The sequence below is a fragment of the Rana temporaria genome, chromosome 2 (assembly GCF_905171775.1).
Source record: "Rana temporaria chromosome 2, aRanTem1.1, whole genome shotgun sequence".
NCBI lineage: Eukaryota > Metazoa > Chordata > Amphibia > Anura > Ranidae > Rana > Rana temporaria.
The window spans coordinates 46,179,701-46,195,911 of NC_053490.1; the positions used below are offsets into that span (position 1 = coordinate 46,179,701).

A 16,211-nucleotide genomic window follows, 5' to 3' on the forward strand; every position below is an offset into this window, starting at 1 on the left:
GGCGGTGCACTTAATTACTGTCTCTTTGATGTAGCGCCCTGCTCCTGATGACCAGGCGCTATGTTTAAATTTAGTGTATGTCTGAGCTGGTAGTTAGCTCAGACTTTGGGATGATTAAGGCTAAATCAGCCTCTGTTCCGGCTATGGCTGTGTTTGAAGGACTTCCCACTGTTGCCTGTAGGTGGCGTTACCACCCCAAGCCAATGTTGGAATACAAGCAGGCCAGAGTGTATTGGGTGCTTTCCCCCTGGAACAGCCCAGTGGGAGTGGTCTCCCCGCTGTGCATGCTGGGGAAAGATACTTAAGGGGCAGACACCATTTTTTGGGGGCTTTTTGCCTCATGGTCCTCCTGGCTCGAGGTATGTGATGGTTGATTTTCAGCCGCGGGGCCACGTTGTCCCGAGGCTGCATCCCTGCCACGTAGGCCCAGTTGTCCTGACTGGGGCCTGCACTTTGGAGGTGGTTCTGCCCTGTCTGTCCTAAGGGAGGAAGCCACTCAATGGAGGAAACCAGGGGAGGACCTGTCCTGGAGAGGACCAAGCGGAAGGCTGGTATCTCGGGGAAGGCCTGGTGACTTTATTGGAGGATGCACTGTAGTCTATGTTACCTTACAGTGTGCCGGGTTGGCTTGAAGGCTGGATATCCGAATACTAAATCCTGTGGCAGAGGATTTTTGAACAGTTCATCTTTATCGCACTAAAGTCTGTGGCAGAGACTGTTATTCTTTCTTTTGTCTGTGCATCATCCCGGCTGCTAGGTCGGTGAGAGGGGCCTATCCGGGTGAGCAATACCCACTCGGAGGAAAGTGGCGAGTGTGACTTTTGAAGCTTAAAAGCTCCCCAGTGATCTGACTCAAGTGCCTGAACCTTCCCCTGACCCTCCATCCCTCTACCTATGCAAGTTTGTGTGAAATAAAGCTTAACAAAAAGGATTTACAACTTGTGTGGACATTGAGGCTTCTATAGACTCTCATCCGCTAGACAACGAATGGTGAGGTAACGTGCAGGCCCAAATCTAAACCAGCAGCTCCTTCGGGGGTAGTGCTACATTAAGGATTCTGCATGCAGTGGCTTAGTGTTCCCTATTGAAAGTTAGGCTGCATTCACACCTGAGCGTAGCGTTTTGCAGCGTTTTTTACCGCGATTTGCCGCGACAAAACGCTGCGTTTTTTACCGCGATTTGCCGCGACAAAACGCATCTTTTTTACCACGATTTTTTACAGGTCTAGGGTCACCAATGTAAAACGCCCAAGCGCCCAAATTCGAGCGACAAAAAAGGGTCCAGAACTTGTTTGGGCTTCAGGCGTTTGGCGTCAGGCGTTATGTAGTGGAGATGTGAACCATCTCCATAGGGAATAATGTATTTTTTCCCCTCTAGCGTTTTGGGGCGTCGCGCTTCAGTCGACAAAACGCTCAGGTGTGAATGCAGCCTAAGTCTCCCTCTGCTGCCAACGGTAGTGTGAAACCAACAAAAAAATCCTCACCATTCCTGTGTGCTCAGCAGATTCCAGTTCAGAGGTTGGGCAACCAGGAACTGCTCTGGGACTGCCCTCAGTACAAGTCCCCTCTCTGTGACTTTGGCTTCTACCTGCCTTAGTCATGGTCTCTGGCCCAAGGATGATGCCCTCCTGCTGACTGCACATAGCTAAGCAGAGATGTGCACATTGCTGGTCCCCTCACAGAAATGCAGTGTACACACAGTTGGAAATTTTCGACAAGAAAACCGTGGATTTTTTTCGAACGGAATTTTGGCTCAAACTTGTGTTGCATACACACGGTCACACAAAATTCTGCCCGTCAAGAATGCGGTGACATACAACTCTACAACGAGCTGTGAAAAATTAAGTTCAATGATTCCAAGCATCCGTCAAATTGATTCCAAGCAACAGCGGAAGTACATGCAGACAATCGGAATTTCCGACAAGAACTTTTCCCGTCGGAAAATTTGAGAACTAGCTCTCAAATTTTTGATGTCGACAGAAAAAACCCGATGGGGCCTACACATGGTTGGAATTTCTGATCAAAAGCTCACATCGAACTTTTCTTGTCGGAAATTCCGACCGTGTGTACGTGGGAAAAGCGTGAGTTCCGCCTTTCACAGTCCAGAAAAGCTACCTTCCACTCCTATTCTTCTATGTCTTTTGGAAATTGTAGTCTTTCAGCTTATTCGTTGCCATTGCCGAGTTCTTGTAGTGAACTACTGCACAGTGAAAAATATTAGACTATGACGATCAATCCTGATTGCAGTCCACATTGAAAACTTCACAGATTAGTTTTCCTTAAAGTGGAACTTCATTCAAAAGGGCAAATTCCACTTTATATCCTCCTCTCCCTTACTCTTCCACATTTGGCATATTATATTTTTTGAGGGGAACAGGTACCTTGTTTTGACAGGTACATGCTCCCACTCTCCCCCCCCCCCACCTTTTGCCCGCAGCCTTCTAGGACACATCACAGGTCCTAGGAAGCTGCAGGACCATTCACAAACTGCAGTGTGAATTGCGCATGTGCAGTGTGAAGCTGGCCGTGAAGCCACATGGAGTCAAAGCCAGCTTCCCACAGTAAACATGCTGTCGTTGGGGATCCAAAGACCGGCGAAGAACCAGTCCGGGTGAGGACCGTACTGAATCCCTGGACAAGTAAGTGTCCTTTGTTTTTTTTGGGTGAAGATCCTCTTTAACTTACCTTAAAGTGGAAGTAATCCCTCCTATCGTTTTCAGCCAAGGAAGCTGCCATCTTGGCCTTTGTTTGATCTACAATTGCCATGATGCTGCACATGTGATCAGCTATGACACCAGCCATTGGGTGGTTTGACAGTTTGGTTGTGAGCACAACCAATGGGAGTGTTGCATTCACGGCATGTGCCGAAACGGTAACTGTTTTTTTAAACTGTTAAATGGATGGGTTTAACATCCTCTCTAATGCCCCCCCCCCCACCTATCCCAGGCCCCATAACAGCTGCTATGGCAATTGTTATGTCTCTGGCCCCAGCCCTTATCAGTCCCAGGTAACGGTCTGCAATCACAAACTGCAGGTGTCTGGGAATTTGTTGTCCCAGGGCATGTTGTAGTTATACGGAGGGTTGATTTACAGAAACTGGAGAGTGTAAAATCTGGTGAAGCTGTGCATGGTAGCCAATCACCTTCTAACTTCAGCTTGTTCAATTAAGCTTTGACGAAAAAAACTGAAAGCTGATTGGTTTCTAGGCAGAGCTGCACCAGATTTTGCACTCTCCAATTTAGTAACCCATGATGCCCGCAAAGCTTGTCATACACTGTTAGGCTAGCCATACACTGGTCAAAATTTGGCCAGATCAGTAAGGACCGTTGTAGTGTCACATTCCGCTCTTTATCAGGCCCCGTACACACGACCGAGTTTCTCGGCAGAATTCAGCCAGAAACTCGATCGGAGCCGTATTCTGCCGAGAAACCCGGCCGTGTGTACACTTTCGGCCGAGGAAACCGACGAGGATCTCGTCGGGCCAAATAGAGAACATGTTCTCTATTTCCTCATTAGTCAATAGGGAAACTTGGCTCGCCGAGAACCTCGGCGGCTTCACAAGGAACTCGACGAGCAAAACGATATGTTTTCCTCGTCGAGTTTCTCTGACGTGTGTACAGTGCCTCACAGAATGTAGCGGAAGTGACGTCTTGTCGCCGCCATCTTGCTACACCCCACACTGATGCACAGTAATGATAGAGTGTGAAGGGGGCAAGCGGACATCTTGTTACACCCACCGGAGTTTTAGATTTCACAAGTATTTTCAACACAAAACGGAGCTTATATGCTTAAAGCGGAGTTCCGGCCACAATTTCACTTTTTAAATATAAATACCCCTGTAATACACAAGCTTAATGTATTCTAGTAAAGTTAGTCTGTAAACTAAGGTCCGTTTTGTTAGGTTGTTACAGCATTTAGACACTTTATAAAATAGAAATTGACTGGGGCCATCTTAAGTGTGGGCATCATGAAGCCAGACTGTATGACTTCCTGGATTTCAGCCTTGCAGATCTCGCACATGCTCAGTGCTGCACAAGCAGTGTATTAGGTTTCAGATCAGGTTTCAGCACCTGTACTGTCCAAGTCACATGATTCTTCGAGACTGGGGAGTGCACAGACTCCTGGAAAGTTACACCCACTACATTCCCAGGAGTCTGTGCGGTGTAGGTTAGGAAGCTTAAGCACCTAGGTGCAGGAAGTGGGAAGATTAACTATTCTGCCTAGCAACAACACTTTGAAGGCATCTAAAAAAAAAAAAATGTTTCTTAAAGGACTAATGACATTTATGGGTGGAACTCCACTTTAAATACAGTGTTTGGAAATCTGACGGACTGTTTACATGTTGAATTTTAAACGCAGCAGCAAACCTGCTGACCTTACATGGTGGCTAATGTGACAGAAGACTTTTGATTGTCACATTTAACATGTAAACAGTCCGTCGGATTTACAAACACTTTATTTAAGCATATAATGTGTTATGTGTTGAAAATACTTGGTGGGTGTAAGAAGATGGCCGCTTGCCCCCTTCTCACTCTATCATTACTGTGCAATGGTGTGGGGTGTAGCAAGATGGCGGCGACAGAACTTCACTTCCGGAGCAATCTGTGATGGGGAGCAGAATGTGACAGTACACCGGCTGTATTTCAATCAGTATGTGGCTATCCCTGCTTGATAGAAGTCAATCGTTTGACATGCTGTACTTCTGTTGAATGGCCATGCTGGTATGCTTTTGCTGATCAGCGGCTGCCTGTAAAGTACACAATGGCCATACGCACATTAGATAACCTAGAGCTGCTTTCAGAGGCGTAAAAAAACAAAACGGCAGATGCCTCTAAGAGCCCTTTCACACCGAGAGCGTTTTTGAGGCGCTTTTTGGCTGCTAGCGGGGTGCATTTAACCCCCACTTGTGGTCGATGAAGGGGTTAATAGGGAGGCACGTTGCAGGCACTTTGGCGGCGCTGCCCATAGTTTTCAATAGGCAGGGGCGCTTTAGAAGCTCCAAAAGCGCCTCAAGGATGCTGCTTGCAGGACTTTTTTTAGCATCCTGCCAGCGCAGCGACCCAGTGTGAAAGCACTCAGGCTTTCACACTGGGACTGCAGATGAGGCATGAGGACTAAAGTGTATCCATAGGGAGAAAGCTTTTTTGTAGTTTTGGATGGCGTGGGAAGGGTTAAAGTAGTTGTAAAGGATTTTATTTTATTTTTTTAAATAACAAATATGTCTATACTTGCCGGATCTGTGCAATAGAATTGCAGAGCGGCCCTGATCCTCTTTTTCTCAGGTCCCCCACCAGTGCTCCTGTACCTCCTCTCTTGCTGTTGCCCCAAATAGAAAGCAAATTCCTATGGGGGCACTTGTGCATCCCCGCTACCAAGCCCAGCTGCTGCGTCCATTGACAGCGGGAGTCGGGGCTCAGCCCCGTCCCCCGCTCCCTCGTCGCTGGCGTTGATTGGCAGGAGCAGTAGTGAATGACTCCCACTGCTATCGATCTGCCCAGGGAGGAGCGACAAAGCCAGGAGGTTGTTGATGTCACAATGTACAGTATAAGATTTCCTATCATCTGTGCCCAGTCTTGCCACACAGAGTTAATCCAGCTCTGAGCAATCCTCTTTTATTGTTCAGTGAGAGATAAAACGGACTTACAGAGAAAAACCTTAGTCCGTTCCGCCCCCTTGCTGTGAGTGACAGGTTATTTACATATCTCATGCACTAGCCTGGAGACAGGCATTATTTTTTAATTCCCACCCCCACTCCTTTTCCGAAGTCATGTGGTTACTTTTCTGGATTTTGACTGGATGTTAGTGATCATAGCAGAATTTAGTGTAAGGAATACACAGGAAAAATGCATGGTGACAAGGGGAGTGTAAGGCCCCATACTCACGAGCAAACATGTCTGCTGAAACTGGCCCGCAGGCCAGTTTCAGCAGACATGTTTGCTCGTGTGTGGGCGCGAGCGGGCCGAATTCCAGCAAACATTTGCCCGCCGGGCCTTTTCCCAGCGGGCAAATATTCCTGGACTTGTTTTAAAACAGCCCGCTGGAATTCAGCCCGCTCGGACATGTACGCTCGTCAGTACAGACCTACCGTACATGTCCAGGCGCCCGCCGTCCCTCGCATGCGTCGAATGACTTCGACGCATGCGTGGAAGCATTTTAAAGGCGGGCCGCCCACGTCGCCGCGTCATTGTCGCGGCGACACCGCGTCATCGACGCGGCGACACCGCGGACACGCCCCGCGTATTGTTTACGCGCGGACTTCTGTACGATGGTGTGTACAACCATCGTACAGAAGCCCTCTGGCAGACATGTATGGTGAAAACGGTCCGACGGACCGCTTTCACCATACATGTTTGTCCGTGTGTACCCGGCCTAAAGGTGGGCGGGGAGTCTACTGACATCACGACTCCACCCACAGAGCTCCAGACAACAGATCCACCCACAGAATCTTCAGTTTTTCAGTTCTTATAACAGACAGAGGGAAAACATTAGACAGGTAAGGATACATGCAGGAGGCATCTATATCCTTATAGATCAGCACTATGGCAGTAGTTTAGAAAGGATGAGAGTGGGTTTACATCCACTTTAATGCATTATTTACCTTAAAGCGGGGGTTCACCCTATTAATAAAAAATAAATAAAATGTTTTTCTTCTAGCATAACATGAGGCATAGTAGCGCGAGCTACACTATGCCTGTCTTTATTTTTTTAGCCCCGTACTCACTGTGTAATCGTAGAGACAAGATTCCGACTCCCCTCGGGGAATGGGCGTTCCTATGGAGAGGCAGCATGATTGACGGCCGGCTCTGGCACGTCACGCTTCTCCGGAAATACCCAAAATAGGACTTGGCGCTTCACGGCGCCTGCGCATAGTCTGTGCGCAGGCGCCGTATAGCGCCATGAAAACCTGAGACCTGTTCCGGCTGTCTTCGGGGAGCGTGACGTGCCAGAGCCGGCCGTCAATCACCTTCCCTCTCCATAGGAACGCCCATTCCCCGTGGGGAGTCAAAATCTTGTCTCTACGATTGCACAGCGAGTACGGGACTAAAAAAATAAACACAGGCATACTGTAGCTCGCGCTACTATGCCGAATTTTATGCTAAAAACATGTTAATAAGGGTGAACCACCGCTTTAATGCACAGAATGCCTTAAAGCGGACTTCCACCCAAAAATTTAACTTACGCTTTTTGGAACCCTCTCCCCTCCAGTGCCACATTTGGCACCTTTCCGGGGGTGGTGCAGATACCTATTTGCACCCACTCGTGTGGGAGTCACGCCCCTACCCACACCCCCGCTGTCTTCTGGGAAACACACTGTTCCCAGGAGAGAGCGGGGGAAACCAGTGACGGTGCACCGCATGCGCAGTAGGGAACCGGGCAGTGAAGCCGCAACGCTTCACTTCCCAATTCCCTCACCGAGGATGGCGGTGGGTTCAGCCGAGGGACGAGCGATTGCTCGTTCCCGGCTGCCGACATCGTGGGCGCGCTGGACAGGTAAGCAGCTGCAGTGTTTGTAGCTGCTGGCTTTTAAAAAAAAAAATATGCGGAACCTCCGCTTTAAGGTAAAAAAAACCTTGAGGGTTTAGAACGACTTTAAGTTGTTCATGCACTCTGGAAATTTCAACCAGTTCCTGATGAAGCAGGTAAAATTCGCTACTTGAGTGGTCCTGTCGTCACCCTTCTGCCCTGACATCCTTCATGTGAAAAAATCGAAGGATTCCTAGTCTACCAATAGCTAAAACAAAGTTTAGTTCTAGATATACTTTACAATAATGATGTAAGATTATTTTCCAAAAATTTTAAATACTTTTGTGAATATGTGTTCTATTTTAGGTGCCCTTTACCCAGACAAAACCCGAAAATCGGATAAACTTGATGATGCAGTCCCTCCAGGTGGACAGTACACCTACACCTGGCTTGCTAAACAGGAGTATGCACCCACCAGTGGAGACCCCAACTGCCTGACATGGATCTACCATTCCCACACCGATGCCCCCAGAGATATTGCAAGTGGATTAATCGGGGCACTGCTCACCTGCAAAAAAGGTAACTGTAGTTTAACTAGATTTAAGATGGGGGTTTTATACTCTGTAAATATTTATGCAATTATAAGTGTACTTTTCATCTATTTTTGCATCTCGGTGTGGCTACCTCCAGCCTTTTTGCAGCCACATACTGTGGGCCAGATTCACAGTGAGAGTACGCCGGTGTATCTACTGATACGCTGGCGTATTTTCAAATTACCCGCGTCGTATCTTTAGTTTGAATCCTCAAACCAAGATACGACGGCATCTGGGTTCGATCCGACAGGCGTACGGCTTTGTACGCCTTTGGATCGTAGATGCAATACTTCGGCATCCGCTGGGTGGAGTTTGCGTCGTTTTCCGCGTCGGGTATGCAAATTAGCTTTTTCCGACGATCCACGAACGTACGCGCGGCCGTCGCATTCTCTTACATCGTCTCTAGTCGGCTTTTTCCGGCGTATAGTTAAAGCTGCTATTTTGCGGCGTATAGATAGACTTGCCATGTTAAGTATGGCCGTCGTTCCCGCGTCGAAATTTGAATTTTTTTTATTTTTTGCGTAAGTCGTCCGTGAATAGGGATGGACGTAAGTCACGTCTAAGTTCAAAAAATGACGTCGTTGCGACGTCATTTCGCGCAAAGCACGGCGGGAAATTTAGAAACGGAGCATGCGCAGTTCAATCGGCGCGGGGACGCGCTTCATTTAAATGAATCACGCCCCCTAATCGCCGATTTGAATTCCGCCGCCAGAAATACACTACGCCGCCGTAACTTTCGGCGCGCAATCTTTCAGGATTCGAACCAAAGCCGGAAAAGTTACGGCGGCGTAGCGTATCTCTGATACGCTGCGCCCATGCAATTCTTTGTGAAGCTGCCCCTGTCTGTCTAGAAGTAATCAGTGACATCTGGTTGTAATTGCATGGGGCGGTTATTGCGATTGCGACAACAGTAGACCATATCGATGTTTCATCAGATTTGGCGACCAGTCAGAATTTGTAATGGAAGTGATGTTCCGTCGCCGCCATCTTGCTACACCCCACACTCCTCCACCGTAAGGATACACTGAGAAGGGGGCAAGCGAACATGTTGTTACACCCACCAGAGTTTTGCATTTCACACTTATTTTTTTTTTTTTTATCAGGAAAATGTTTTATTGTGTCAAAGCAAAATAAAAAAACACACAGGTTACAGATCACAACAAAAAATCACATAATTTGTAATACCAGTAACGCATGTACATTATGAGAAAATAAAACAATGGCACTAAAAATATTACCATAACACAGCTTACCAAAAAAAGGGAAAGATAGGCAGCGACGGGAGGGCAAGTGCGTCCTCACCATCCCAACACAGACAAACAGAAGGCCAACGGGCCTAAATTAACCACTTCCTTACTGGGCACTTAAACCCCCTTCCTGCCTAGAGGACTTTTTGCGATTCGGCACTGCGTCGCTTTAACTGACAATTGCGCGGTCGTGCGACGTGGCTCCCAAACAAAATTGACGTCCTTTTTTTCCCATAAATAGAGCTTTCTTTTGGTGGTATTTGATCACCTCTGCGGTTTTTATTTTTTGCGCTATAAACAAAAATAGAGCGACAATTTTGAAAAAAAATAAAACTTTTTTACTTGTTGCTTGGTTTGCGCAAAAGTTATAGCGCCTACAAAATAAGGGACAGAATTTTTTTTTTTTATTATTTTTTTTTTACTAGTAATCGCGGCGATCTGCAATTTTTATTGCGACTGCGACATTATGGCGGACACATCTGACACATTTTTGGCACCATTCACATTTATACTGCAATCAGCGCTATTAAATATGCACTAATTACTGTATAAATGTGACTTGCAGGGAAGGGGTTAACACTAGGGGGTGAGGAAGGGGTTAAATGTATTCCCTATATAGTGTTCTAACTGTGGGGGAAGGGGGGTGACTGGGGGGGGGGGTGACCGATCTGTGTCTCTATGTACAAGAGACACAGATCCGTCTCCTCTCTCCCCTGACAGCACCGCTGTCTGCGAGAGCCGGGAATGAGAGATGATCTCATATGTAAACATATGAGATCATCTCTCATTGGCCGCACAGATCGCCTAGGAAACGGCCACTCCGATTGGCCGTTCACGGCGATCTGTGATTGGCTGTGTCCAAGGGACACGGCCAGCACAGAAGTTCCTCGCTGCGCGCTCGGGGGAACGCGGAAAGGGGCGGACGTCAAATGACGGCGCCCCAGAGAAGTAGAACCACCCTGCGGCCGTATATAGTCGTACGGCCATCGGGAAGTGGTTAAACAATACTCCCCACTGTAAACCTAAGACATGTGCCTAGAGTGCCTTACCTATGCATCATGCACACAGAGTAAAATCTGATCTCCTCTATAAATATAAATTATTTTTATACCTGCAGGTACCTAGCCAAAATCCGTTGCGGGGGAGCTAACCCAGGGGTCTCCAGCCAGGGCTGCCATATGGAATAAAACTTCCGGGCAGCATTTCTATGCTGATATGTAAGGTGCTCCTTTATAAGGACAAAGTTAACTTGTTCTATCCTTTGTTTTATAATTGGGACATGTGGGGATAACCAAAACCTCGTCACTACCTTTCGAGCTAAAAGTCTGATCACTGCAATATTAGTGGGGTGAGGGTAAATTTCTTCAACAACTGCTCCCAGTATGCATACTAGGGGATCCAAAGGGACCCATACTTGATAAACCGAGGATATAACTTCCGTGATATTACCCCAATACCGGTGCAACTTGGGACAGCGCCACATCAGGTGAATGAGCGATCCGTCCTCTCCGCAGTGTTTAGGGCATAGAGAAGAATCCCTCCGTCCCCAACAAAACAGTTGTATAGGCGTAGGTAGGCCCTATGCAACAAAAACAGATGGGATAATCTGTGTGATTGCGAAACTGACGTGAGAGGACCCGCTTGTAGACACATGTCCCAAGTTTCACCATTTCTGCCCCCCAGGTCTTCTGTCCAATCTTTTCTACTCGGCAAAGTCATTAAGTCCTGAACTGCCCAGTGCCGACAATAGACTAGAATAAATATGGGAGATTAGTCCCTTCTTCTCCTGACCAAAAAAAAACGTCTGTTATCAATGAGTGACTAGACAGTACAAGAGCTGAAATCTGACCCTGGGCCTGTAGAGCAGGTCGGATTTGAAGGTACCTATAAAATTGTTGTCTGGGAAGATTAAATTCAGTCTGCAGGTCCTGAAATGATTTCAAAATGTTTTGAGAGTATAACTGGGAGATATTGGGATATATTGAGAGTTATAACTGGGAGATAATTTTGACAATAAACAGAGCCTTATATGGTGAAATACAGTATTTAGAAATCCGTCTGACTGTTTACATGTTGAATTATAAAATCATAGGTGTTCTGTCTGTAGCGCCTGGTTACTTCTAAGTACCGGTGCTGACAACATTTAAGGGATAGTCAGAGTATATTTTGACTCAGATCTCAATTGTGATTCTAAAAGGGTCTCTGTTCTGGCTTGGCTGTGCTGTGTGCCTATTCTGTTGTGGCTGGGGTGTCATACCACCCCGGGGTGGCAGTGGAGTCAAGGCTTCGGTGCCTCTTGCCAGCAGCCGATCCTGAGGGAGTTTCTCTCGCGTTGCATGCTGGGAGAGGGTACTTATGGAACAGACGCCATTGGGGCGGGGTCTTTTTCCGGTGTGGCACCCACCTTTAGGGTGTCCGCACATCACGGCCCCCAGCGAGATGGCCTACCAGGCTGGGGTGCGCGTGCCACGCTGTGTTCCTGGTTCCGGGACCACGTTGGTCTGGAACATTTAAAACTGTGGCGGGGCCCCAGTGGTCGATTGGGGCCCTAATTCTAAAAAGATCCCAAGCAAGATAGCTGTTCAGTGGGGAGTCCACCTGAGGAGAGCCAAGAGAGGCTAACGATCCAACAGGGCCTCGACAATCCATCCGGGATCAAGGTAACCGGATACTGAAAGGTTGGATGTCGGCAACCTGCCAGTCGGTAACCTAACAGAAAAGAACTACCTAAAGGAGATTTAGGCCTAAAGTCTATTGAGGAGAATTTCCTCCATGAGCTAAGTAAAAGGGAGGGTCTGTGGCAGAGACTTGTTTCCCTCAGAGTTCCGAGTGATACCCTGGCTGCCAGGTCGGTGTGAGAGGCCTGTCCAGGTACACTATACCCACTCCGGCTGGAGTGGCGACGAAAGCAAAGTGTTGTTGGAAGCAGGACTGTTTCCGTACTGTTATGCCTGAATCTGACATTTCTTCTCCTCATACATCTTTACTCTCTACCTCAAGTTTTACTGTTTTACCTTGTTGGGTAAATAAAGCACAAGAAAAGACACTTGCTGTGTGGACATTCCATTGCTTGACTCTCATCAACTACCCTAGACGGCGGAGTCACAGAGGTAACATGCCATCCCATTCAATAACCAGCGGCTCCTTCGGGGGTGATCGCTACATGTCAGATTAGCAAACCTGTGAGATCAGCATCAACATCTAAACAGTCCGTCGGATTTCTAAATACTGTATATCACTATATAAGCTCTGTTTACCTTCTCAGTGTATCCTTACTGTGGAGGAGTGTGGGGTGTAGCAAGATGGCGGCGACGGAACATCACTTCCGTTACAAATTCTGACGCGTCGCCTAATCTGATGAAACACCGGCACAGTGTGCAGCTATATTCTATTTTGGGAATGAGTGTAAAACCCTGACAACATAGAACAATTAGGAGAGAGTTGTCACCCTATAACAGGAAGCTTTTGAAAAGGGACCTTCATGGCTGGATCACCATGCATTATTTTAATGAAAGCTGCAGATTTAAAAAAAAGTGAAAAAACATTATTGTACGCCTTCGCTGTTGATCACCTAGCTCAGATTCTGCGAACCAAACTGGAGATTCGGGGGCTAAGCAATTGCGTGCATCAAGATGCAGTTGGCTTATACGCTGATGATGTGATCCTGTATTTGGCAGACCAGGAACCCTCTCTATAGCTGCCATTGAACATTATCGACCACTTTGGAGTGTTGCCTGGTTTGTCCATAAACTGGTCCAAATCTCAGATGTTACCATTTATTTATTACAAGTATTTATATAGCACCAACAATTTTCGCATCAATTTACATGTATTGTAGAATTTGTTCAGTCCCTGCCCTCAAGGAGTTTACCATCTAAGGTCCCTATCTTGTATACATTCACATACTGGGGCCAATTAAACTACGTTAAATATTTCTCACCTACTTGAGAATAGAGGTGTGCGCAACGGAAACATTTTTTAGTTTTAATTTTATTTTGTTTCAGTTAAAGGAGTTGTAAAGGAAAATGTTTTTTCACCTTAATGCAATCTATGCATTAAGGTGAAAAAACATCTGATGCTGCCACCCCCCCCCCTCGAGCCCCCGTTATACTTACCTGACCCCTCGAAAGTCCTGCGCGGTCCCGATATCCCTAAACACGTTTTATGACAATAACTTGCATATAAGCCTTTAAAATTAGCACTTTAGATTTCTCCCATAGGCCCCATACACACGATAGAATCCATCCGCTGAAAAATCCCAGCGAATGGGTTTCAGCGGATAGATCCTATGGTGTGTACACTCCAGCGGATATTTTTCCGCGGATATATCTCCCCTGGGATGGATTCCAGTAGATAAATATTTGCTGACATGCTAAACAAATCTATCCGCTGGAATCCATCCCAACGGATGGATCCGCTGGTCTGTATAGACTCACCGGATCCATCCGTCCGAAGGGATCCCCCGCATGCGTCGTAATGATTCGACGCATGCGTGGAATTCCTTATATGACAGCGTCGCGCACGTCGCCGCGTCATAATCGCGGCGACGGCGCGACACGCCATCGCCAGAGGATTTCGGCGCGGATTTCAATGCGATGGTGAGTACACTCCATCGCATGGAAATCCGCACAAATCCTCGAGAGGATTTATCCGCGGAAACGGTCCGCTGGACCGTATTCGCGGATAAATCCTCTCGTGTGTATGGGGCCTTAGACTTTTCCAGGGTGTTCTGCGGCTTTTCGAATTTGCCGCGAACACCTCAAATTGTTCGCTGTTCGGCGAACAGGCAATGTTCGAGACGAACATGAGCTCGACTCGAAGTTCATCCCTAGTTGTTACATGACGCTACTCTTATATCAAGACATCGCTTGTATATCAAGTCAAAATGTAATAAAACATTTTGCATGTCTTGCAAAACGCTCTCAAACCAAGTTACTCTCAAACCAAGGTTTGACTGTATATGAAATGTAATAACTGGGTTTAGGTTCACTTTAGTGATTTGGGCTCTGGGTCACCAATAGGCAAGTTCATCTATAACTCAAGAGTAAACCATATGCAAAACCACAGAGCTGAACACTGTTGAAGCTTTCTTCTTATGAGTCTTACTTCTTTACAGAGATGCTGGTGATGTAAGCCTTGACTTGTGCTTCTAATCCTCTCATTTCCTTAAATTGTAAGTTCCTCTTGACCTTTCAGTGACTGGCCTATGTATAGAAAACAGAAGTTTAATGTCATTACCATAAGCGCCGGCCCGTGCCTGATTTCACTGCACGGTCTCCATTTAAAGGATCACTAAAGGATTTTTTTTTTTTAGCTAAATAGCTTCCTTTACCTTACTGCAGTACTGGTTTCATGTCCTTATTGTTCGTTTTTACATTGAAGTTGCTGTAATTCTGCTCTGATCTCCACACTTCCTGGTTGTCTGGCTCCTTATAACCATCATACTGGGAGCTTTTCACGGTGGTCTAAGCTGTCATTACTGTGTGTCTAAAAATTAACAGAACCAATCAGATTCATTTTAAAAACAAAACACTGCCCTGGATTTGTTTGTTTTTGTTCCGTGTGTCTCTCTAGTTCACAGGAACATGAAACCAGTTTAAAAGTAAAACTAACCTGCAGGCACATTATAGGATTGTTTTTTTATCTATTTGTAATCATTTTTAAAAGGAATCAGTTAACTTTTATGTCTCTATACCCTGTAAACAGTCATTTTTTCCTTTAGTGACCCTTTAATTCCAATTATTCCTGTTCTGATATCTTCCAGGTACTCTGGACAGTTCGATAAATCGCCTGGATGTGGATAAGGATTTTGTGGTGATGTTTACCGTTGTTGATGAAAATCTCAGCTGGTACCTGGAGGAGAACATTCAGACATATTGTTCAGAAGCAGACACGATCAATGTGGAGGACGAAGAATTTGAGGAGAGCAACAAGATGCATGGTGAGCAATGAGGACCAATGCAGACTGGCTGTAGATTACATACAGAAAGCATTAAAGGGCCACATTATGCACAAGTGAATAACAGTCACAACTACATTGCCTTGAAAAGTATTCATACCCCTTGAAATTTTCCACATTTTGTCATGTTGCAACCAAAAAAGTAAATGTATTTTATTGGGATTTTATTTAATAGGCCAGCACAAAGTAACACATAAATGTGAAGTGGAAGGAAAATTATAAATGGTTTTCAATTTTTTTTTACAAATAAATATGTAAAAAGTGTGGCATGCATTTGTATTTAGCCCCCTTTACTCTGATACCCCTAACTGAAACAGAGTGGAACCAATTGTCTTCAGAAGTCACCTTATTAATACATGTGTCCACCTGTATGTAATTTATTCTCAGTGGCCTAGATTCAAGAAGCAATTGCGTCTGCGTGACCATAGTTACGCAGCGCAATTGCTTACTTGCGCCGGCGTTACGAATGCTCCCGATTCAGGAACCTCGTTACGCCGACGGCAGCCTAAGATATGACTAGCATAAGGCTCTTATGCCAGTCATATCGTAGGCTGCATTCTTACGTTGGCCGCTAGGGGGCGTTCCCATTGTGGTCAGCGTATAGTATGCAAATTGCATACTAACGCCGATTCACAACGTTACGCGAGCCCTGCGTACGCAGTTTACGTTGTTTCCGTCCGTCGGGTTTCGCGTAAGGCTGCTCCTTCTAATAGCAGGGGCAGACAATGTTACGTATACCCGTCGTTCCCGCGTCGCGAAGTTTAAATTTTACGTCGTTTGTGTAAGTGAATCGTGAATGGCGCTGGACGCCATTTACGTTCACTTTGAAGCAAATGACGTCCTTGCGACGTCATTTGCCGCAATGCACGTCGGGAAAGTTTCCCGACGGAGCATGCGCCCTACGCTCGGCGCGGGAACGCGCCTAATTTAAATGATTCCCGCCCCCTAC

At 46.5% G+C, this 16,211-nt stretch overlaps 1 protein-coding gene across 1 annotated transcript in view; it reads left to right on the forward strand.

Moving 5' to 3' along the window:
• Positions 1-16,211, forward strand: part of HEPHL1 (hephaestin like 1) — a 160,312-nt gene that overhangs the window by 35,021 nt on the left and 109,080 nt on the right. Inside the window, exons 3-4 of the mRNA XM_040340156.1 lie at positions 7,830-8,042; positions 15,068-15,244. Of these exons, the coding sequence (XP_040196090.1) occupies positions 7,830-8,042; positions 15,068-15,244 (390 nt within the window). The remainder of the gene's footprint in view (positions 1-7,829; positions 8,043-15,067; positions 15,245-16,211) is intronic.